We start from the raw sequence: 23654 nt of genomic DNA, 5'->3' as shown, positions 1-23654 counted from the left end.
CAGGTGAGACAAAAGGTGTGGAAGCAGGGCAGCAGTTTGGGACGTCGGTACCTCTCCAGACACACCGCACACGTCACACGATGTGCTGAGGGCTGTCCTCCTCCCGTCGCCATCTTGATCACTGACAACTGTCGTCTGCGTCTCGCTGTGACGTAGCGTGTTGATTTCAGCTGTGTTTTCGTTGTTGCCTGGCAGTGCTGTAATAATTGTGTGCTGCACTAGGATTTTGTTCATGTTCGCAGACACAGGAGCTTGTATCCAATCGCCGGTCGATCATTATTTACTCCTTATTCCATTTATTTACTCCTTACTTCCATACAGTCTACTACTACTATTTACTAATAAATAGTAGTAGTAAGGGTAAGCATGCAGCAGTAAATAATAAGCATGCAGGAGTAAATGATTATCGACCGGTGGTTGGATACAAGCTCCTGTGTTCGCAGACAGAAGGCTTGAGCTTGGGCCTTTGCCAAAACTATTCATTTCAAGGTACTGTCCCGGCTACTAATGTAACCTCTGGGACGTTCCTCGGATTGTTTTTTTTTTTCTAAACAGATCAGGATTTTTAACACGCTTTTATAAAGTTTCGACTGTGAAGGAATCTGAGTTGTTAGGAACCGTCTACATTTACTATGGTACGCCTAAAGCGCGAATAGTTTTCAAAGAATAGGCCGAGAACTGATAAAACAGAATAACATCAATTCTGGGTTCTCAATACAAAAATGAATTAATAAATAAACAACTATAATATATTCAATCAATCATGTCAGCCCCCACAGTCCTGTCCAAGTATTTACAAGGGATAGTAGCACCCTTTAACCTAAACACGTACCAAACGTAAACGGTCTGGCTTATTCTTGGGCAACGTGAAAATTGTACCTTTAATTAATTTCGTACTTGACACCAATGTCAGCATGCAAAATTAATTCAACAGAAAAATTGCGACTCTACACAGAATGCAGCCAGACTTTTGATTTTTTGTATGTGTTTAGGTGGAAGGAGGCTTTCATTCTGTGAAAAACCCTGCAGAGAACCGTGATGGTTGACATGACAGCTCAAGCGAGAAGCAGTGTATGCTTTATTTTCGTGAACAGTCCTTTACTTTCTTACTTGCATATTGGCAGGGAATGTCAATAGAGCTATTCAACATAAATCTAGGTCAGGTTTGAATGCATGATATAAAGACGCACCGAATTCGGCTCATGCTTAGCTGTGAGGTCCATTTGTCTGAAGTAGTATCAATTGGTTTACGAATACGAGTATGCATATCTGATATATCCGATAAGTACTATTAAGTAGCCTTTCAACTGTCGTCTCGAGTCTGTTTGAGCTAAACCCCCCCCCCCTACCCCCGCTGTGTGTGTGTGTGTGTGTGTGTGTGTGTGTGTGTGTGTGTGTGTGTGCAAGGGAAAGTATATTTTCTTCAGTAGTGTCAATTGGTTCTAAATGCATGCTTCACATACATGTACACACCCACACACACACACACACACACACACACACACTCACAGATACACACACACACAGCATATCAACCTTACCATCTCCATTTTATTTTGTTTTTGATTGAACACACTCTTTTATATGTATACACAAATATAGAAATAGTTAAACATTATGTGATAGCATCAGCAGCAATGTAGTGAACTCTGTTTGTCATTTGTTCAGCTTTCTGTTCAAACTCTACCCTGACCATGTCCTGCATTCTGTTTCAAACTGTACCCTGACTATGTCTTGCTTTCTGTTCAAACTGTACCCTGACTGTAACCTGCTTTCTGTTTCAAACTCTACCCTGCCTGTAACCTGCTTTCTGTTTCAAACTCTACCCTGCCTGTAACCCGTTTTCTGTTTCAAACTCTACCCTGACTGTGTCCTGCTTTCTGTTTCAAACTCTACCCTGCCTGTAACCCGTTTTCTGTTTCAAACTCTACCCTGCCTGTAACACGTTTTCTGTTTCAAACTCTACCCTGCCTGTAACCCGTTTTCTGTTTCAAACTCTACCCTGACTATGTCTTGCTTTCTGTTTCAAACTCTACCCTGCCTGTAACCCGTTTTCTGTTTCAAACTCTACCCTGACTATGTCCTGGTTTCTGTTTCAAACTCTACCCTGCCTGTAACTCGTTTTCTGTTTCAAACTCTACCCTGCCTGTAACCCGTTTTCTGTTTCAAACTCTACCCTGACTATGTCCAGCTTTCTGTTTCAAACTCTACCCTGACTGTGTCCTACTTTTCGTTTCAAACTCTACCCTGCCTGTAACCCGTTTTCTGTTTCAAACTCTACCCTGCCTGTAACCCGTTTTCTGTTTCAAAGTCTACCCTGCCTGTGTCCTACTTTCTGTTTCAAACTCTACTCTGACTATGTCCTGCATTCTGTTTCAAACTGTACCCTGACTATGTCCTGCACTTTGTTTCAAACTCTACCCTGACTATGTCTTGCTTTCTGTTCAAACTGTTCCCTGACTATGTCTTGCTTTCTGTTCAAACTTTACTCTGACTGTAACCTGCTTTCTGTTTCAAACTCTACCCTGCCTGTGTCCTGCTTTCTGTTTTAAACTCTACCGTGACTGTGTCCTGCTTTCTGTTTTAAACTCTACCCTGACTGCGTCCTGCTTTCTGTTTCAAACTCTACCCTGACTGTGTCATGCTTTCTGTTTCAAACTCTACCCTGACTGTGTCCTGCTTTCTGTTTCAAACTCTACCCTGACTGTGTCCTGCTTTCTGTTTCAAACTCTACCCTGACTGTGTCCTGCTTTCTGTTTCAAACTCTACCCTGACTGTGTCATGCTTTCTGTTTCAAACTCTACCCTGACTGTGTCATGCTTTCTGTTCAAACTTTGCCATTTATCCTGATTTCTGTCACAACTTCACTCTCACTTAGTGCTACTTTCTGTTCAAACTTTACTCTGACTTTGTGTGTGTTGTTGCCCGGAAGTAGATAACGGAATATAACGAATTTTTTCCCTTTTACGTGGACGTGTGTATTACTTTTACAATAAGCTGATCTTCCATCACCTAAGGCCAAAAAAAAAATAGTCTGTTTACGGTAACATAGGCAAAAAAAATAGGGTCGGTAGGTCGGGATTTTTTTTTTCCCAAAAAAACCATATTTTTAAGTTATTTTGCCACAAAAAAAACCCTGTTTTTTTTGGTTTTTTTCCCAAATGCCCAAAAAAAGTCTAGGGTCGCGCGAAAAAATAGGGTCGGTCGGATACCGAAAACAGATTTTTTTTTTGTTTGGCCTAATCAAAAATATGATATGAAAGCAGCAGAATTGAACATGCGTGTAACTCGTAGTAATCTACCCAAGTATCAAATACTATGCATACATGTAGTTACATTGCTTGCGGAAGATGTCACTACTATTTCTAAACGCGCAAAACACTGGAGAAGATAAGGAAGAGTTACTGGGAATGGATGTACAGAAAAACCAAAATCGGTTCAGCGCTGCGCGCTGAGAGCACGTGTTGAAAATTTTCATCGAGCAGATTGTGTCCGGGGTCTACCTGAATATGCCCACCAAATTTGAAGCAGATCCATCGAGAACTTTGGCCGTGCATCGCGAAGAATGACAGACAGACAGACAGACACACACACACACAAGCCGTATATAGATATATAGATAACAATAATACTAATACTACTAATAATAACTGGACATTTTTAAGTGGCTAACCTATGGCTCTAGGCCCTTTACAAAAGAACACATACAGAATAGAACAACAAGAAATTCCTACTAGGTAGGAAAAACACCCCCGTCAAAGGGAAATAACCTTCTCAGTTGGTGGCAGTGACTGAGTGAGAATGGTTATTTCCCTTTGACCATGAAGATGTCCCTGTATAAGTCCTTGTTTAATTTTAATCCACCAATAACTCCCTAACCGTGTGTTTGACTGGTCCCAATTTTTGTAAGGACCGTCTCAGGAATGTATAGAACCTGTTCACCAAGTTTGGTGACGATCGGTCAGTTCATTCTTGAGATCTATATGCGAACACAAACAAACAAACAAACAAACAAACACATCGAGCGAAACCTATACACACCCCTATACCGGGCGTCTAATTAAATATACAACCTCTATATGAGGGTAAACAAAACACTCCTTGGTTAAGATCGGTCTGGGAAATAACACGGGTAGAGTGGACAGAAAGACAAGTTAGTTTATAATAATGTCAAGTGCATGACGTCATTCATGCACTTGGGGAGAAAGAAATAGGAAGGGGGGTTCAGAGGGCTTGAGAACATTCATGATGCAATGGAACCCCCATTTTAAGAATCACGAACACGCAGACCTCAAGAATTATAACTAAAATACATTTCCAAGCAGCACCTACCATGAAAGGAATCACATACATTCAAAAGCACACCGCACGCCAAAGTTCAAGGTACACCCCCCACACACACACACACACACACACACACACACACACACACACACACACACACACACCAAAAACGAACAAAACAGAACAAATTGACTCAAATACTATTCACAGAAGAAAAAGAACAAAAAGTGTTATGAAAAAGCACTGCTTTCAGTCAGAAACTTGACTCTGTAAACCACAACACACGTCCGATTCAAGCGATGTCAAACTTGCCACATCATCGGTACTTGACGTAGACTCTTAGGGCAAAAGGTCAAATTTACAAAATGGCAGCGGTCATGAGTGAAAAGTTGTCAGAAGGTTTGGACAACTTCGTATGCATAAATGTTAAATTCGCTTTATAAGAATCATACATAATATATGTAGTTCTTTAATAACGTTGCTACCATCACTTCAGTTTCTGTTTAATTCGCTTCATAATAATCATTTATAATATATTAAGTTCTTTAATAACGTTGCTACCACCACTTCAGTTTCGTATCTCTGGTCGGCTGTGATGCTGTGGAATGTTCACATGGTATCATACTTTCTTATATCAGGCGACAGTGCCCTTTCAAGTGCTCGCCCATCTCATCTAAAAGAATACAGTTTTGGGTGCCGACTGTGTCATTTTTTTCTGTCGTCACGTGAATGATGTCACATTGTCTGACCGATGAAGTATGAATCTTTCTTCGACAAACGCAACAACTTAGGCCACAACAGTAGTTTTAACTTATTTCTTGAAACCACCAAGTATAATGACCATAGGCCACCGATCGAGGATTGTGACTTTAGTCCATGACGTCATCACTTGTCAAAGTCAATCTCTTTTCAAGCAACACAACCCTTCAGTCCACGCCAGTAATTGCGTCGTATTTCTGGAAACAACCACGTCAAATCGTTACAGTCCAGCGCGCGAGGAAAATGACGTCATCACTTGTCGAATCCCACAGTCTGCCAGATGAGGATGACGACGAGGGCGGCGACGAGCAGGAGGAAGATGCCGAGGACGATACTGGCGATGGCGATGTCACGTGCTTGACGACCCAGCACGCGCGCGTCAGAGAACTCGCCGTCATGCTTCGCACACCTCGCCTGCAACAGTCCAAGGTAAGAGGGGGATATAAGATGTCGTTTCATGTGACGTCATAGAAAATCCCATCCAAAGATCTATGCCATGCCATGCTATGCAAATTAGTTCTTGTGACTATTTGAGAACAACAACAAATCTCACTTTCAACCAATCCAACACCGCGGCTGGCTCCCACCCGCTTGTTAACTTTCTCGTGTTTGTTTGTTTGTTTGACTTTGTTTGTTTGTTTGTTTGTTTGCTTAACGCCCAGCCGACCACGAAGGGCCATATCAGGGCGGTGCTGCTTTGACATTTAACGTGCGCCACACACAAGACAGAAATCGCAGCACAGGCTTCATGTCTCACCCAGTCACATTATTCTGACACCGGACCAACCAGTCCTAGCACTAACCCCATAATGCCAGACGCCAGGCGGAGCAGCCACTAGATTGCCAATTTTAAAGTCTTTGGTATGACCCGGCCGGGGCTCGAACCCACGACCTCCCGATCACGGGGCGGACGCCTTACCACTAGGCCAACCGTGCCGGTAACTTTCTCGTGCCTCCACTTGGACTCTTACAAAAAATCCACATCCTCTGGAGTGCCTTGCCCGCCAGGTACTGTTGGCATTTAGCATTTGAAACGGGTATTTCGGGTCTCTCCTTGTCAAAAAAGGAAAACACCCCGGTTTCTACAGATAAGGAGAGTCAAGATAAAAGGAGAGAGGGGGCCCGGGTAGTTCAGGTGGTACAGCACTGGACTTGGCATCCTAGGGACACGGGTTCGAATCCGGGCCGGGACAAACACGAGTCAACTTTATTTGCAGACCAGAGACAGTATTCACGTCCCAACCCCGTGTCACCACAGCGGCATGTAAAAGACCTCGGTTATTCTACCATGAGTGAAGATCTCTGATACCCCCTTAACATGTATGTGTCGTGCCGAATTCACGAAATTGCCGACTTCGCGGAATCGGCAACATTTTTGCCCATTTCGCGTAATGGTAAAAACGCTGCCCAATACGTGAAATCGGCAGCGTTTTGCCGAAAATGCGGAAAGGCTTCTAAAATTTGCCCATTTCGCAAAAGCGACAGCCAGTCTGTTACTTTTTGTGTCACCAGAACATTGCATTAACATTGCTTTACCTCCCTACTATGTTTTTTATGGTCTGTGTCGAGCATAACTCCGGAAATGCACGAAAACTACACTTTCTGCAATAACTTGCCATAACTTATCGATTATTGGAATATCTATCCATTCGAGTATCTAGTTGTCTAAGTGTTATGATATCCCAGGCATTTGAGAACTTTAAAACCAAAAAGTGGCTGCCGATTTCGCAAAATGGGCAAATTCTAGAAGACTTTCCGCGTTTTTTGCAAAACGCTGCCGATTTCACGTTATGGGCAGCGTTTTGCCGATTACGCGAAATGGGCAAAAATGTTGCCGATTCCGCGAAGTCGGCAATTACGTGAATTCGGCACGACATATACACTTGTGTCAGGGTAAAACCCTGGAACATATGCCCCTTTGCTTTGCCGTGAGAGCGTAAAACTTGAATTTCTCTTAAAGGAGAGATAACACGAGCAGATATAAGACGGCCACACACGTACAGATAAAAGGAGAGATAACAAGGTAAGGAGGGATAAATCGGCCACAGTGACACACGTACCTTGCATGAGTAGCAGAGGGCGGCGATACCGACCGGACAGCAGCACAGGAAGGCGGAGACACACGCCAGACAACCGTAACTCCTGGGCCGTTCCTGTATGAAGGACGAGTCGCTCAGAGTCTCCTGCACACACCGGTCAGCCACAAAGAAGCAATAAGACATTCATAGCGTACACAAATACTCTTATTCGCTAAAAGTCAAACAAAAGCATTTCAACGATCATTTACACTTTTATCCGACACGATATTGCAAGGCAGTTGGACATGAATGACATGTTTGCCTCGTCTTTATGTTAACTTTGATTTATGACGATATTGTGATTTTTATAAGCGTAGCGAATCTACTGTTCCGTGTGCATACTCAGCACCACATCCAAAGGCAATGAATTGAATTCTTAGCTTCCTTTTCTATGTCCAAAATAGAAAAACATGTTATTTTAACACAGACAGACAGAAGGCCAGCTCACTAGCCAGCCAGCCAGCCAGACTAACCCTGCTCGAGATGGTGGAGAGGGGGACCCCGTTGGCGCCGTCAGCAGGCCCCTGGTAGGCTCGGTACGACGACAGGTACGCATCCTCGTCCGTGTGATAGTGCTGGATATCAGCCTCTGTGACAAGGGGGATATACATTATATTACGTCGTCCGTGTGATAGTGCTGGATATCAGCCTCTGAGACACGGGGGATATACACAATCATGATATTACACATTTTTAAATATTTGATCCGGATATTTATTTTCTAATTTTTAATTCTGGACATTTAAGATTTTGGATATTTAAGACCCTGGATATTTCAGATTCTGATCTTTTTTAGTGTCTGACACTTCAAACTCTGGGTAGTTAAGTTTTTTAAATACTTCAGATTCTGATTACGTAAGATTATGATTTTGTAAGATTCTTTCCTTTCTGAACTGGATATTTCGAAGTCTGGATGCTTCGAATTCTTCATCAAAGGTTGCAAATTATTTAGCGGACATGATTTTTTGTGGAATATACTTGTTAGAATAAGTCCTTAACAGTCTTTCTGCGGATTTCTTAAATAGTGTTTGTCTTCTGTTGAAATGTCCATTCTAAATGCAGGAGGGGTGATTCTGGAAGTAGCTTGGTAATGCTGTGAACTTGCTATTTGTTCCTTTTATTTTTGTAAGACACAGCACACACAGCTATGAAGTATTCTATGACTGAAGAGTACAGGAATTAAGCCACACAGCCATGAAGTATTCTATGACTGAAGAGTACAGGAATTAAGCCACACAGCCATGAAGTATTCTATGACTGAAGAGTACAGGAATTAAGCCACACAGCCATGAAGTATTCTATGACTGAAGAGTACAGGAATTAAGCCACACAGCCATGAAGTATTCTATGACTGAAGAGTACAGGAATTAAGCCACACAGCCATGAAGTATTCTATGACTGAAGAGTACAGGAATTAAGCCACACAGCCATGAAGTATTCTATGACTGAAGAGTACAGGAATTAAGCCACACAGCCATGAAGTATTCTATGACTGAAGAGTACAGGAATTAAGCCACACAGCCATGAAGTATTCTATGACTGAAGAGTACAGGAATTAAGCCACACAGCCATGAAGTATTCTATGACTGAAGAGTACAGGAATTAAGCCACACAGCCATGAAGTATTCTATGACTGAAGAGTACAGGAATTAAGCCACACAGCCATGAAGTATTCTATGACTGAAGAGTACAGGAATTAAGCCACACAGCCATGAAGTATTCTATGACTGAAGAGTACAGGAATTAAGCCACACAGCCATGAAGTATTCTATGACTGAAGAGTACAGGAATTAAGCCACACAGCCATGAAGTATTCTATGACTGAAGAGTACAGGAATTAAGCCACACAGCCATGAAGTATTCTATGACTGAAGAGTACAGGAATTAAGCCACACAGCCATGAAGTATTCTATGACTGAAGAGTACAGGAATTAAGCCACACAGCCATGAAGTATTCTATGACTGAAGAGTACAGGAATTAAGCCACACAGCCATGAAGTATTCTATGACTGAAGAGTACAGGAATTAAGCCACACAGCCATGAAGTATTCTATGACTGAAGAGTACAGGAATTAAGCCACACAGCCATGAAGTATTCTATGACTGAAGAGTACAGGAATTAAGCCACACAGCCATGAAGTATTCTATGACTGAAGAGTACAGGAATTAAGCCACACAGCCATGAAGTATTCTATGACTGAAGAGTACAGGAATTAAGCCACACAGCCATGAAGTATTCTATGACTGAAGAGTACAGGAATTAAGCCACACAGCCATGAAGTATTCTATGACTGAAGAGTACAGGAATTAAGCCACACAGCCATGAAGTATTCTATGACTGAAGAGTACAGGAATTAAGCCACACAGCCATGAAGTATTCTATGACTGAAGAGTACAGGAATTAAGCCACACAGCCATGAAGTATTCTATGACTGAAGAGTACAGGAATTAAGCCACACAGCTATGAAGTATTCTATGACTGAAGAGTACAGGAATTAAGCCACACAGCCATGAAGTATTCTATGACTGAAGAGTACAGGAATTAAGCCACACAGCCATGAAGTATTCTATGACTGAAGAGTACAGGAATTAAGCCACACAGCCATGAAGTATTCTATGACTGAAGAGTACAGGAATTAAGCCACACAGCCATGAAGTATTCTATGACTGAAGAGTACAGGAATTAAGCCACACAGCCATGAAGTATTCTATGACTGAAGAGTACAGGAATTAAGCCACACAGCCATGAAGTATTCTATGACTGAAGAGTACAGGAATTAAGCCACACAGCCATGAAGTATTCTATGACTGAAGAGTACAGGAATTAAGCCACACAGCCATGAAGTATTCTATGACTGAAGAGTACAGGAATTAAGCCACACAGCTATGAAGTATTCTATGACTGAAGAGTACAGGAATTAAGCCACACAGCCATGAAGTATTCTATGACTGAAGAGTACAGGAATTAAGCCACACAGCTATGAAGTATTCTATGACTGAAGAGTACAGGAATTAAGCCACACAGCCATGAAGTATTCTATGACTGAAGAGTACAGGAATTAAGCCACACAGCCATGAAGTATTCTATGACTGAAGAGTACAGGAATTAAGCCACACAGCTATGAAGTATTCTATGACTGAAGAGTACAGGAATTAAGCCACACAGCCATGAAGTATTCTATGACTGAAGAGTACAGGAATTAAGCCACACAGCCATGAAGTATTCTATGACTGAAGAGTACAGGAATTAAGCCACACAGCTATGAAGTATTCTATGACTGAAGAGTACAGGAATTAAGCCACACAGCTATGAAGTATTCTATGACTGAAGAGTACAGGAATTAAGCCACACAGCCATGAAGTATTCTATGACTGAAGAGTACAGGAATTAAGCCACACAGCCATGAAGTATTCTATGACTGAAGAGTACAGGAATTAAGCCACACAGCCATGAAGTATTCTATGACTGAAGAGTACAGGAATTAAGCCACACAGCCATGAAGTATTCTATGACTGAAGAGTACAGGAATTAAGCCACACAGCCATGAAGTATTCTATGACTGAAGAGTACAGGAATTAAGCCACACAGCCATGAAGTATTCTATGACTGAAGAGTACAGGAATTAAGCCACACAGCCATGAAGTATTCTATGACTGAAGAGTACAGGAATTAAGCCACACAGCCATGAAGTATTCTATGACTGAAGAGTACAGGAATTAAGCCACACAGCCATGAAGTATTCTATGACTGAAGAGTACAGGAATTAAGCCACACAGCCATGAAGTATTCTATGACTGAAGAGTACAGGAATTAAGCCACACAGCCATGAAGTATTCTATGACTGAAGAGTACAGGAATTAAGCCACACAGCCATGAAGTATTCTATGACTGAAGAGTACAGGAATTAAGCCACACAGCCATGAAGTATTCTATGACTGAAGAGTACAGGAATTAAGCCACACAGCCATGAAGTATTCTATGACTGAAGAGTACAGGAATTAAGCCACACAGCTATGAAGTATTCTATGACTGAAGAGTACAGGAATTAAGCCACACAGCTATGAAGTATTCTATGACTGAAGAGTACAGGAATTAAGCCACACAGCCATGAAGTATTCTATGACTGAAGAGTACAGGAATTAAGCCACACAGCCATGAAGTATTCTATGACTGAAGAGTACAGGAATTAAGCCACACAGCCATGAAGTATTCTATGACTGAAGAGTACAGGAATTAAGCCACACAGCCATGAAGTATTCTATGACTGAAGAGTACAGGAATTAAGCCACACAGCTATGAAGTATTCTATGACTGAAGAGTACAGGAATTAAGCCACACAGCCATGAAGTATTCTATGACTGAAGAGTACAGGAATTAAGCCACACAGCCATGAAGTATTCTATGACTGAAGAGTACAGGAATTAAGCCACACAGCCATGAAGTATTCTATGACTGAAGAGTACAGGAATTAAGCCACACAGCCATGAAGTATTCTATGACTGAAGAGTACAGGAATTAAGCCACACAGCCATGAAGTATTCTATGACTGAAGAGTACAGGAATTAAGCCACACAGCCCAGCTTATGTCAGTAATCTACTCATTTCATTGGCCAAGAACATTAAGTTTGCCGGTTCATGACTTACCGATGTCGTCATTCTTCTTCTTGCCTTTCATTGGTGCAGTTGGTCACGTGCTGTTGTCTCCAAGGTAACGTGGTATATACTCAGTTATAGATTCCGCATGATTAAGATGGCTGATTTGAAGACCCGATAATTGTCAAGGCCTGTAGAGAAAAATGTGTGCTTTATAAACAAATGCCGATACTGTACTGTACATCTTTGACGCGCATGATTCAACAATGCAAAGAGTCGCACATACATCTTGCAGAGTTACGGCATGAGTCAATCCCTTGATTGCCGAATGAAGTTTAGTGGGTTTATTAAAGTAAGACACAAAATCATAATATACAAAGTATTAAAATTATACCTAGACTGAGAAAATAGTCTTCACGAGAGGCAATTATCTTGCTGAAAATGCAAACAGCGGTTGTTTCCCTTGTCGGAGTATTGGTGTTTTTTTCTTTGTAGTAAAGTATGTACCTGATAGATATTGTGGTAGCGAAGGGGTCAAAAGACTCGAGAAGAGAAAGATACAACACGGCAGCAAACCAACTAAATCTATAAACTCAGCAAGATAAGGATAATTCATTTGCTGCTCCTTATTATTCTAATTTACGATTATGTGACTTGGAGAGAACAAGATTTTCTTGTTATTTGTATTAAAACATAATTTTGTTATGGAAAGATAAGATGAAAAGTATGTTTAAATATAATTTTGAAATGAACTGAATATGGGCTATGTGACTGTAAGTTTTATTGGGTGTTTTTTATTTTTTTTTTAATTTTTTTTTTTAAAGATGCATGTAGCATAGTCTTGGATGTCTATAATGTTGTTGTAATGTTATAATATATTATATGTACGTAAAAGAAGTAAAATCATGTGGGGGAAATAAAAAATTTAAAAATCTATAAACTCAAACAATTCCCACTCTGCACAGAAAACAGCCAGGCTGTTGATTTGGGTCACGTCTGCACATGATTGCTTGCACGAAATGAAATGTGCCTTTAAATGTATTGATGTTAATACACACAAACATCAAACAAAATGTTGGACAGATGCCATTCAGTTGTTACGATATGCTGCAAAACTCGTGTGTGTGAGCATTAAACCTTTTTTTCTTCCCGAACGTACGTACACAATGACTGATTTTCAATAAATAACTGGCCAAGCACGGGGAATTGATGACTAGATACATATTCTGGACAAAGTTCAATATTACATTTCACAGAAGCACACAAAATAAAAACACGTTTCTCAGTCTTCGGGATGGAACATATGTAAGAAGGGGGATGGGAGGGGGTATGGCATGACGTCCAAAAAGCCTGATGACAACTGTGACGATGGTTGACAGTCCTACCTCCCCCCCCCCTCCCCCATCCCCTCATTCTCCAGTTCTCTTTCAAGTGCAGTTGAAAGATGTAACGACTTCCACTACACACTCGGTCTTTAGTGATGTCACACAAATTGATTGGATTAGCGCCATGACTTATGTACGTGCGTTCACCCCCAGGTGAAAATGGTCTGCTTATATGTCCCTGATTTTTTCTTCTTCTTCTTCTTTTTCTGCGTTCATGTGCTGAAACTCCCACGTAGAATCGTGTTTTTTGCAAGAGTGGGTTTTTACAGGTATGACCGTTTTTACCCCGCCATTTAGGCAGCCATACGCCGCTTTCGGGGGAAGCATGCTTGGTATAACACACCGAACTCTGACATGGATTACAGGATCTTTTCCGTGCGCACTTGCTCTTGTGCTTGCGTGTACACTGGTTTGATTTCTCATTACTTTTTCTTGTCCTGAATTATAAGTAAAAGAAAATGTGATCCAATCTTGTCCCCGTTGACGAATATAAGCAAGAGCTAGCTCCTTATTAAGTAAGTTCTCATTTGTTTAATAGTTTTTCTCATGATCATTTTGGTAAATGTATGATTCTCCGAGGTGACCATTAAAAGTAGCTTACATTGCAGTTATACTTGTTTGTTTGTTTGTTCGTTCATGGGCTGAAACTCCCACGGCTTTTACGTGTATGACCGTTTTTACCCCGCCATTTAGGCAGCCATACGCCGCTTTCGGAGGAAGCATGCTGGGTATTTTCGTGTTTCTATAACCCACCGAACTCTGGCATGGATTACAGGATCTTTTTCGTGCGCACTTGGTCTTGTGCTTGTGTGTACACACGGGGGTGTTCGGACACCGAGGAGAGTCTGCACACAAAGTTGACTCTGAGAAATAAATCTCTCGCCGAACGTGGGGACGAACTCACGCTGACAGCGGCCAACTGGATACAAATCCAGCGCGCTACCGACTGAGCTACATCCCCCGCCCTGCAGTTATACTGTCAACGACGATCAGTGCAAATTGTTCTAAATCATTACCGACAACGAGACATAAACGGCCATAAGTTTCTGTTTTGGACAAGAGGTTGTGGGTTTAGCTTCACATTGATTAAAGTATAATAACATCTATACAATACACACAGTACAGCCCTAGCCCTGAAAGTCCAACAAATGATTCCCTAGCCTTTGGCTAGTGATTCTGTAAATTTACTCGCCCGAGAGCAAACTTTACAAGCCAAACCACACACAAAATTCAGCAAATGTACACGCATTTGGCGAGTAGATGAACATTTCGCGAGTAAAATTATGGCCACTTTCAGGGCTGAGTAATAACATGTCGCAGGAGATAATTCGCTTAGAATACCCTCTTCATTTTGAGAGAGAAAAAAAAGTGCATAACAGAAAGAAACAACACAATCGACACAATTGTCAACAACCAACATGATGAACCTCAAGAGCCGATTGTTTTGAACTTGAAGGCATAGTCTTTCCCGTTCAGCTCACTATCTGATCCTCCCAGGCTTCTACGAAGGATAAGAACCCGTCTACTTGGACGCATACCAAAATTCAGCCTGGCTGCTTTCTGTGCAGATTGAGAATTGTTTAATAAACTTTCTTAACACACACACACACACACACACACACACACACACACACACACACACACACACACACACACACACACACACAAACGATACCCCCCCTCCATTCTTACTTGACTTTGATTGGGCAATAATATTATGTCCTACTACAAAATATGCAAAGAGAAACAGAACCCAACAAATAAACAGAGGGAGACAGAAACAGACACTGACCAAGCCCTCGACCAAAGTAGGGAAACATATTTTAAAGACATTACCTCACTAAACAAATAATAAACGTAATTAGTATTGATGAAAAAATATGAGCATGTAAAAACAACTACTTTAGAACATATTAAAAAAATCGAGAGTAGCTCAGTTGGTAGAGCACTGGACTTGTGATCGAAAGGTCGCAGGTTCGAATTCGGGCCGGGACGGACACGGGTCAACTTTATGTGCAGACCCAGAGACGGAAGCCATGTCCCACCCCCGTGTCATCACAATGGCACGTAAAAGACCTTGGTCATTCTGCCATAAGTGCAGGTGGCTGAATACACCTAAACACGCAGACACCTGGGTAGCGCGACTCCGTTGCTGCTAGCTTTCCACTGGGAGGAAGCGACCCGAATTTCCCAGCGATGGGACAATAAAGTAATGAAAATGAAAAAATGAAATGAAAATGAAAAAATGAAATGAAAAAATGAAAATGAAATGAAATTCATAAGCATTCATAATTTGCTTGTTATTCTCTTGGGTGCCAGGAGACTGGTTCCACATAGCTCTTTTACACAATTACAATTATGATTGTTGATCAATACTTTGGATACATGTAGTAAGTTTCTAGTTCTGAAAAAAAAGAGAAAACAAACAAACAAACATGACTTATATAAGCAGTCACAGAAGCAAACATACCTTCAAATTCAATCCAGCAGGTGTCCTTCACTTGGAGTTAAGGTCGGTGAATCCAGCCCTTGACCAACGAAGGAATACCTACCTGCTAACACCCAGAAGTTGTGACGTCCAATATGGTCACAAGAACGTCAGTTGTCAACGATTAGATGATGATGGAATCAACTGTGATTGAAACTCCCTTTTCACACGACCGTTAGTGTGCTTTCCTGGACAGTAGACCCAGCGCGAGGAATTTGTTGAAAACACTTTGAGGTTTTGGTGAGGCAGTACAAACATAGATTTTTAGCTGAAGTTAACACATATGGACTAATTCTACGTCGGAAGAAGCACATGTGGAGGGAGGAAGTTGAGTAGGTGGAAGAGCAAAATGTGTGAAGCGTTGAATCAGAGAGTTGAAAGCAGGAAGGGGTGGGGTAATGACTCCACTCTGAAGGGTTTGATGAATCGAGAGGAACGCGATCCGTGATGCGACACTCACAAGCCTTCGGGCTGTCGTCTAAACTCAAGACCCAAAACTTTACTTTCATAAATACAGTCGAACCTGCCCTGGCGACCACCTCTCAATAACGACCACCTCTCGGTAACGACCACCTCTCAATAACGACCACCTCTCGGTAACGACCAACTCTCGGTAACGACCAACTCTCGATAACGACCACCTCTCGGTAACGACCACCTCTCAATAACGACCACCTCTCGGTAACGACCACCTCTCGGTAACGACCAACTCTCGATAACGACCACCTGCCCATTACGACCACCCAAACTGGTCCACAAAGAGTTTTCCCCCATATAGTTCACCTTTTCATAGCGACCACCTCTCTACAACGACTACTTTTGATTGGTCCCTTGGCCCGGGGGGTCGTTATAGACAGGCTCGACTGTACAAGGAAAACTGCATCGCGGTGTCAGGCGGTTTAAAACACAAAATAAGCTATATTCTAATGATTAAGGATGAAGGATTGCACTAAAAAGCGTCTGAATAAGCAAAACCAGTCACTCACGGGAAACACACATGTACACACACACATACACGCAAGCACATACACGCAAGCACACACACACACACACACACACACACACACACACACACACACACACACACACACACACACACACTATATATATATATATATATAGCCAGCTTCATGAATCGGAGAGAGTAAAACAAATTCACTTTACAAAGCACGCAAACACATTTAGATGGGTTATTTATGAGGTGGGTTAAAAACTGGACGATTAAAGTACATAGTGTACATCATACAAAATAAAAGTAAATCATTACCAGCAACTGTTTGTGTATAAGTAATGATAGCTTTGCCTTTGGGTTTATTAAAAAAAAATGCAAACAGACCCTTATAAAATTTCACAGAAACGACAGACAACATCAACTCCTTTTGAGAAAAGAGAACTGGAACTCTGTGTTGAGGAGTAATATATCTCAGCTCATTGTAAAAGCACAATGTTAGTGAAGAATAATCTTAAGGAAAATTCTTCCAATGTAAACACATAATCCTGATATATATTTAGCCAAGTCGACTTCGTGAAGGCTATTTTAGGAAGCTCACTAGGCTATATATACATTCTTGGAACTGAGTTTTTGGTAAAAAGACTTTGAGAAGTCCTTGCAAAGTCAACTTCGGGATTAGGGCTTTGTTCATGTGTGTGTGTGTGTGTGTGTGTGTGTGTGTGTGTGTGTGTGTGTGTTTGTGTGTGTGTGTCTGTGTGTCTGTCTGTGTGTCTGTCTGTCTGCCTGTCTGTGTGTTGGTCTTTCTGTATGGTTGCGTGTGCATGTCAGTCTGTCTCCATGTGTGTGTGTGTGTGTGTGTGTGTGTGTGTGTGTGTGTGTGTGTGTGTGTGTATAAATGCATGTGTTGCCCAGTAACAATTAAAAATATCAACACTCCTGAAGTAGCTCACTTCATGTTTCACAACCAAATTCGCTTAATTATCTTTCATGAACTATCCTTATTTGCAACAGAAAGGACAAATTACAATGTCTTCCAAACATCAAAGAGTTCCCAAGAAATTTGTCAAAATTGGTGCAATGTTAACCGATCAAAAAACAAAATGTGAACTCATTCCAACATTTAATTCAGGACAAAACAAAACAAAGCGTTATCCAGCCTAACATCTATAGAGAATCACATTGATGATGCTGTGTGGCAGTGGCAGGCGAGCGGCATCAGAGAAGTCCGACCTGTGTCTACGCACCTCGTGACGTATAGCGTCCAAGCAAAGAGACTGCAAGCTGCACGGCTCATGCAGGTCCCTGGCGATGTAGCTGACGATCGCCTGGACTTACCTTCCACTGACAGTTCACCCTGTTCCGAGTTTAAAAACCGCGACAAAGAAGACACTGTTTTGGTTTGACCGTTAGAATTAGCGATGTCCCCCTCTCTGACGGTTCTTTGTTCAAAGGTTAAAGATGGCGGCAGAGAGGCTAGTGTGTTGGTTTGACTGTAAGGAGTGATGTTCCTCTCTCTGTGACTGACCTTGATGCAGATGACCAGTAGTCTCTACAGACACAGTGGACTGCTTCCTAATCGTGTCCTGTGAATGTTGGCGAGCCTTGCCTGAATGGAACCGCTGGAAAGACCTGGTGACAGAGTTGTCTCGCACTCTACAGCCACGCTGCGTCAGCAAGAAGGCTTCGTCGATACAGCCACAGGCCAGAAGACCTTCCAGCGCTGTGCGACCGTCGGCCTGCACCTGGTTGACATCGGCCCCGTAGCGCAACAACACCTGCAGTTGCTTCCCTTTGCTCTGGTGGGGGAAGCGCCCACAGTTGGACAGCATGCAGGTCCAGCTGAACTGGGGTCGAAAGAGAAAGTCAGGCTGATGCTGTAGAAACATCTCCATGGCCTCGGCACCGTTCCTTCTGACCGCAAGAGCCACGGGGGAATGTCCACTCCTGTTTTCACACAAAAAGTCAGCGCCTAGCTTGAGCAGCACCTGTGTGGTCGCCTTCCTCCTGCGCTCAAGGCTGATGACTAGATGCAGGGCGGTGTTGCCCTCTCGGTCTGCGTGGTGGAGGTGGAGGTGGTGGGGATAGTGAGTTAGGAGGTGCCAGGCCACCTCACAGGCGTTGTGTTTGAGGGCGGCGATGAGCGCGGTGTCACCACAGTCCAGTGCCTGGCTGGACGCGGACAGACTGGCCCCGGCATGCACCAGAAGGTCCACCATGCGAATGCTATTCCGACCCGCCGCCACCCTCACCACTGACGTGTGACACGACGTCACTCACCAGACACATGAGCGGCGTCTTGTTGCGCGTGCTCAGGTTGTTGACGTCAGCACCGTGGGCAAGCAGGTACTTGAGGAACTTGACGTGTGCGCCCTTGGCGGCCTGATGCAGCATGGTGTTGCCTGTGTGTGTTGCTGTGTGTTCCACAAGCTTCCTGCAGCACCCTGTTCCTACCTGCCTCCACTGGGTCCACGTCTCGCACACTTGTTCTGCAGGCATGCTGAGAAGGCACGCCTCCACTTCTTCTGGCAATGTGAAGCTGTGAAGAAAGCCATCTTTTGACTCTGCATTCAGAGACTCAGACGAACTACTGTTGTGGTTTTCTTTTGGCTGCCAACTGTCTAAAACTTTTCCTGCAACTGTTTTGTCGGTCTTCTGTTTGTGGTGAGAAAAAGTAAGTCGTAAACTATCACTGTTTCTTGTCTCTGTCCGAAAAGCTTCTCCTGTTGGTACGCTAATGTGTCTGTGTGCTGTTGCCATATATGAAAAAGCCATGTCCAAAACACTGTCATTGCGTTCTGCTTTTGCGGGACCGACACCTGTTAATGCCAAACTGACCACCTGGCCTGGATTTGGCGTATGTAAAGGATTGCTGAGTGGCTGTGCTAGGGCTTTACTGTCTGTGTTTGCTTCAAGCACACCCGCTTCATTATCTACAGCCTCCAGACCTGCCGTCTTCCACTTCACTCCGTTCTCCCTCCTCCATTGGTTGAAGAACGTGTGCATCAGTTCCACATTCCCTGAGTGTGAAGCCAGGTGCAAGGGAGTGAACCCCTGCCTGTTGGTCAGCAGCAGCAAACCTTTGGGCAGCAGAGCGTCCACCAGAGTCATGTCCCCTCTGCGCACAGCCAAGTGCATGATGGTATTGTTCTCTGAGTAGTCAGTCTGGCTGAAGTCACAGCTTGGATGGTAGAGAAGACGCTTCAAGACACGGTGCATTCTTATGCGGTACGCCATGCAGGGAAGCGAGATCATGTGCTGCATGCCTCTGCCCTGTAAGACCAAAGATGTCCACATCGTCGGAATAAAAGTAATTCATTTAGCATCTTAAAAGAATCTCCCCTGCAATGTCTATACCCTAACCAGCGCCATCTTAAAATCTGCTACCCAAAGTATACCTCGGGGAAGAAGAACAGACTACAAGCCCTACTGGAACAGCAGCCTGCAGATACTCCATGAACAGCTGACCAAAGCCCGCGAACAGTTGGAAAGCCACCCAAGCCCTGAGAACAACGCTGCCTACTCAAGAGCCAGAAGCGCATTTGACAAGTAGGGGAAGGGCTCCTAATATGGACCGGCTCCTAATATGGACCACCTCCTGTTCTGACAAACTAACGGCGCTAGAGCGCTCAAAACAATTTCATTCGCTGTATTCACCCTCTCTGGATAACTTTCACATGTCAAAACAGTTGCAGAAACACAAACCTCAAAACCGTTAGGCTTTTTCTCTTTTTTGCACTTTTGGCAGGGTTCACTCTAAATTTGCCGCCTAAAACAGACTCGTTTCTGCCAACAGCCAAAGCTTTTATCACACAAAAATTGCTACATATGACAGCTAAGACCGTATTTGTTACATTTTAGCAGTGTTGACCCCGAGTTTCAACTGCAAACAAAAAATAATAGCAAAATATCAAAGTATGTGTGAGTCCCCTAATATGGACCACCTTTAACTAATCGAAGAAAATAAAAGCTAAATGCTATTTTCATTATTTCATTCAGAAGCTTGCTGGAAATAACCTATAACTAGCCTTCGAGATTTAAAAAAAATATCACAAATAGTCTTCTATTTGTGGAAGTTGATAATTTAACTTATTTTCCCTCTGTTTTTGATAAGCTTCTTTAGTTTCCTGGTGTGCTTCAAATAATGCTCTCATCAACCCGAAACAGATACATCTAAAGCATATTTGATTAGTCTGACTTGCACACTAAGTTGTATCATGTTATTTTGAAGTATTGGGGGCTTTTTACAGTGATTCGAGAAGGCCGCTTCAGTGGTCCATATTAGGCGCCCTGGCTCCTACTATGGACCATTTGGTTTTTTTTTCTGTATTTAATTTTTTGTTGAATATCTATCAAAGCTATTTCACTCTAATTAAGCCTTACGGTTAACCTAAGAGAGAAGGACTACAAAATGAAACTTCTTCGCAGGAAAACAAGCTAGTTAACTATCAGCATGAAACAAAAAGTGGTCCATATTATGAGCCCTTCCCCTACAACAGTCATAGAGGAAAAAGTCATCAGACCTGAACATGGAAAAGGAGGCTGTTAAAAACTCTTATTAAGGACCACCAGACTGCCAGAAACCCAACCATTCTTGCTGAAGACAACAAATACTTAAAGGCACAGTAAGCCTCCCGTAAACCATCACAGATACTGTCAGGCTTTTACACACAGTACAAACACCCTTTCATTTAAACACTCACCGCTTGAGAACATCCTAGGTGCCCTCCGTAAAGAGCGAGCAATTTTCAAAGAATTCATGTTTGCGTGGTTTATCTTACCCCTGAGCCATCGTGAACCCTTGTGATCCAGTTTCCTTTTTTCACAATGTAGTCGTCAGTTTGTAATTTGAATGCGACTCGCTGTAAGCTTATCTGCAATAGCACGTTATTGTGTACCTCTGAATCTATACGAAACAAACGCTGTGATTCACAAGAACTCTAGTGATGGTTTTTGACTGTTCAGAGGAACTGGCGATAGGCATAAACCATCGTCTGCTATGAGAACCACGAGCTTGCGTGACCCTGCTTCCGGGCTTTTCTTTTTTCAAACTTTCAAAACTTCAAATTGTACTGATCTTGTCTTGATGAAAAAAGAATTCTTTTATGATTTAAGAATGTTTGTGTAACAAGCTGTCAATTTATTATTTAGATTTCAAAAGTTAGGTCTAGCGCCCAAACACACCACGGTCCGATTGTGTGAGGAGACAATCCGCAAAATTAATTCTTTGAAAATTGTTCGCTCTTTACGTAGGGCACCTAGGATGTTCCCGTTTGGTGAGCGTTCAAATGGAAGGGTGTTTGTACTGTGTGTAAAAGCCTGACAGTATCTGTGATGGTTTACGGGAGGCGTACTGTGCCTTTAATGACGGGTACATTAGTATACTATAGAATAAACAGTGATCCATATTTTACATCTAGACCTCACCCAAAAGAGGGACTAATCAACAATGGCTAAATAATAGGCTAACACAGACCGACAGGCAAAGAGACAAACAGACATACAGACAAAGAGATAAACAGACAGACATACAGACAAAGAGATAAACAGACAGACATACAGACAAAGAGATAAACAGACAGACATACAGACAAAGAGATAAACACTGAGACAGACATACAGACAAAGAGATAAACAGACAGACATACAGACAAAGAGATAAACAAACACAGACAGTCAGACAGATAGAACAAAACAGAGAGATAGAGCGAGAGCTCAGACAGACCCACAGCTGACCTTGCGTATCGTCGTCAAGTTGACCTTGCAGCCAGCGTCTATGGGAGCGAGCGCTGTTTCCTCACAGCCCTGCACCATGCTGACCACTATGGAAAGCCGTTTGGCTCATAACCATTACACGCGTAATAAAAAATAAATACACGCGTAATAAATGATTAATACGCGTGTAATAAATGATTAATGCGCGTGTAATAATCATTTTTTACGCGTGTAAGAAATGATTAAATACGCGTGTAATAACTATTTCATGCGCGTGTAAGAAATGATTAAATACGCGTGTAATAAATATTTCATGCACGTGTAAGAAATGATTAAATACACATGCAGGAAATAGTTTATACGCGTGTAAGAAATGATTAAATGCACGTGGAATAAAAATGTCATACACGTGTACGAAATGATTAAATACACGCGTAATAAATATTTCATGCGCGTGTAAGAAATATTTAATACACGCGTAATAAATATTTTATGCGCGTGTAAGAAATAATTAATACACGCGTAATAATCATTTCATGCGCGTGTAAAAAATATTTAATACACGCGTAATAAATATTTCATGCGCGTGTAAGAAATAATTAATACACGCGTAATAATCATTTCTTACACGCGTATGAAATAGTTATTACACGTGTATTTAATCATTATGCTATTCCATAGCATAAGAAAAAAGATAAATTACACGCGCATTAATCATTTATTACACGCGTATTAATCATTTATTACGCGTGTATTTATTTTTTATTACGCGTGTAATGGTTATGAGCCAAACGGCTTTCCATAGACCACGATCAGCGGAGTGTCGCCGTCAAAAGCATCAGGGTCCGCCCCCCGCTGACAGGCATTCAAGGGTCTTTTCCAGGTTCTTGTTTCTGATCGCCTCGATGAGATCACCATCTTTTGAATGCTCCATGTCTCTGTCACCGCTCTCTGAAGAAGACAGGACATTTGAGTTGCACACATGTTGATTTAAACTAGTTGTGTTCATTTTCTTTTATTTCCTTGCTGTTTGAGTGTGATGAATTGACACCCCTTAAATAGGTTTAATTTTGTCATTACTGAAACCTGTCATTACTGTACTACTGTAATATTTCTTGACAACAAATTCATCTTCACAAATAATTAGCAAGTATGTCCGAGAGACTTGTTTCTGCAAAACAATGTGCACACTGTTGCAATAAAACTTTTTTCCTCTTCAATTTAAATGTTTGGAATTTTATTTTTAGAGCCTACGAAAGGAATGATTACAAGGAAAAGTTACAAAATGGTTCATGGGGGTTCGTGCCCGAAGTTCTGTTTTTCAAAATACAACTGAGATTTTCCAGAAGGGATTGAAACTGTCTGACTTGTCATTGAATGCTACCTCTCTCTCTCTCTCTCT

General features: G+C 42.2%; 3 protein-coding genes and 1 long non-coding RNA gene across 4 annotated transcripts; all 4 read right to left on the bottom strand.

Moving 5' to 3' along the window:
• Positions 1 to 1531: 1531 nt before the first annotated feature.
• On the bottom strand, positions 1532 to 3094 carry LOC138970286 (uncharacterized). Its single transcript, XR_011456869.1, has 2 exons — positions 1909 to 3094; positions 1532 to 1803 (listed from the first exon to the last, which is right to left on the bottom strand). It is a non-coding gene; the product is annotated as an uncharacterized lncRNA (long non-coding RNA).
• Positions 3095 to 4436: 1342 nt separating this feature from the next.
• LOC138970563 (transmembrane protein 233-like) lies at positions 4437 to 16143 on the bottom strand. The gene is made up of 5 exons (XM_070343029.1): positions 15571 to 16143; positions 11767 to 11906; positions 7595 to 7710; positions 7104 to 7226; positions 4437 to 5457 (listed from the first exon to the last, which is right to left on the bottom strand). Exons 2-5 carry the CDS (start codon positions 11795 to 11797, stop codon positions 5296 to 5298), a joined length of 432 nt encoding a protein of 143 aa, XP_070199130.1. The 5' UTR covers positions 11798 to 11906; positions 15571 to 16143; the 3' UTR covers positions 4437 to 5295.
• A 1842-nt stretch (positions 16144 to 17985) lies between these two features.
• On the bottom strand, positions 17986 to 18756 carry LOC138972048 (putative ankyrin repeat protein RF_0580). The gene has a single exon (XM_070344888.1). It carries the CDS (start codon positions 18754 to 18756, stop codon positions 17986 to 17988), a length of 771 nt encoding a protein of 256 aa, XP_070200989.1.
• Positions 18757 to 18763: 7 nt separating this feature from the next.
• LOC138972047 (uncharacterized) lies at positions 18764 to 22357 on the bottom strand. The gene is made up of 2 exons (XM_070344887.1): positions 22274 to 22357; positions 18764 to 19810 (listed from the first exon to the last, which is right to left on the bottom strand). The coding sequence occupies exons 1-2, from the start codon at positions 22349 to 22351 to the stop codon at positions 18764 to 18766; spliced, it is 1125 nt and encodes a 374-aa protein (XP_070200988.1). The 5' UTR covers positions 22352 to 22357.
• Between the last annotated feature and the right edge of the window lie 1297 nt (positions 22358 to 23654).

This window comes from Littorina saxatilis, linkage group LG7 (genome assembly GCF_037325665.1).
Source record: "Littorina saxatilis isolate snail1 linkage group LG7, US_GU_Lsax_2.0, whole genome shotgun sequence".
NCBI lineage: Eukaryota > Metazoa > Mollusca > Gastropoda > Littorinimorpha > Littorinidae > Littorina > Littorina saxatilis.
Note: the sequence above shows the minus strand (reverse complement) of the source record. Positions and strands in the feature narration are given on the sequence as shown.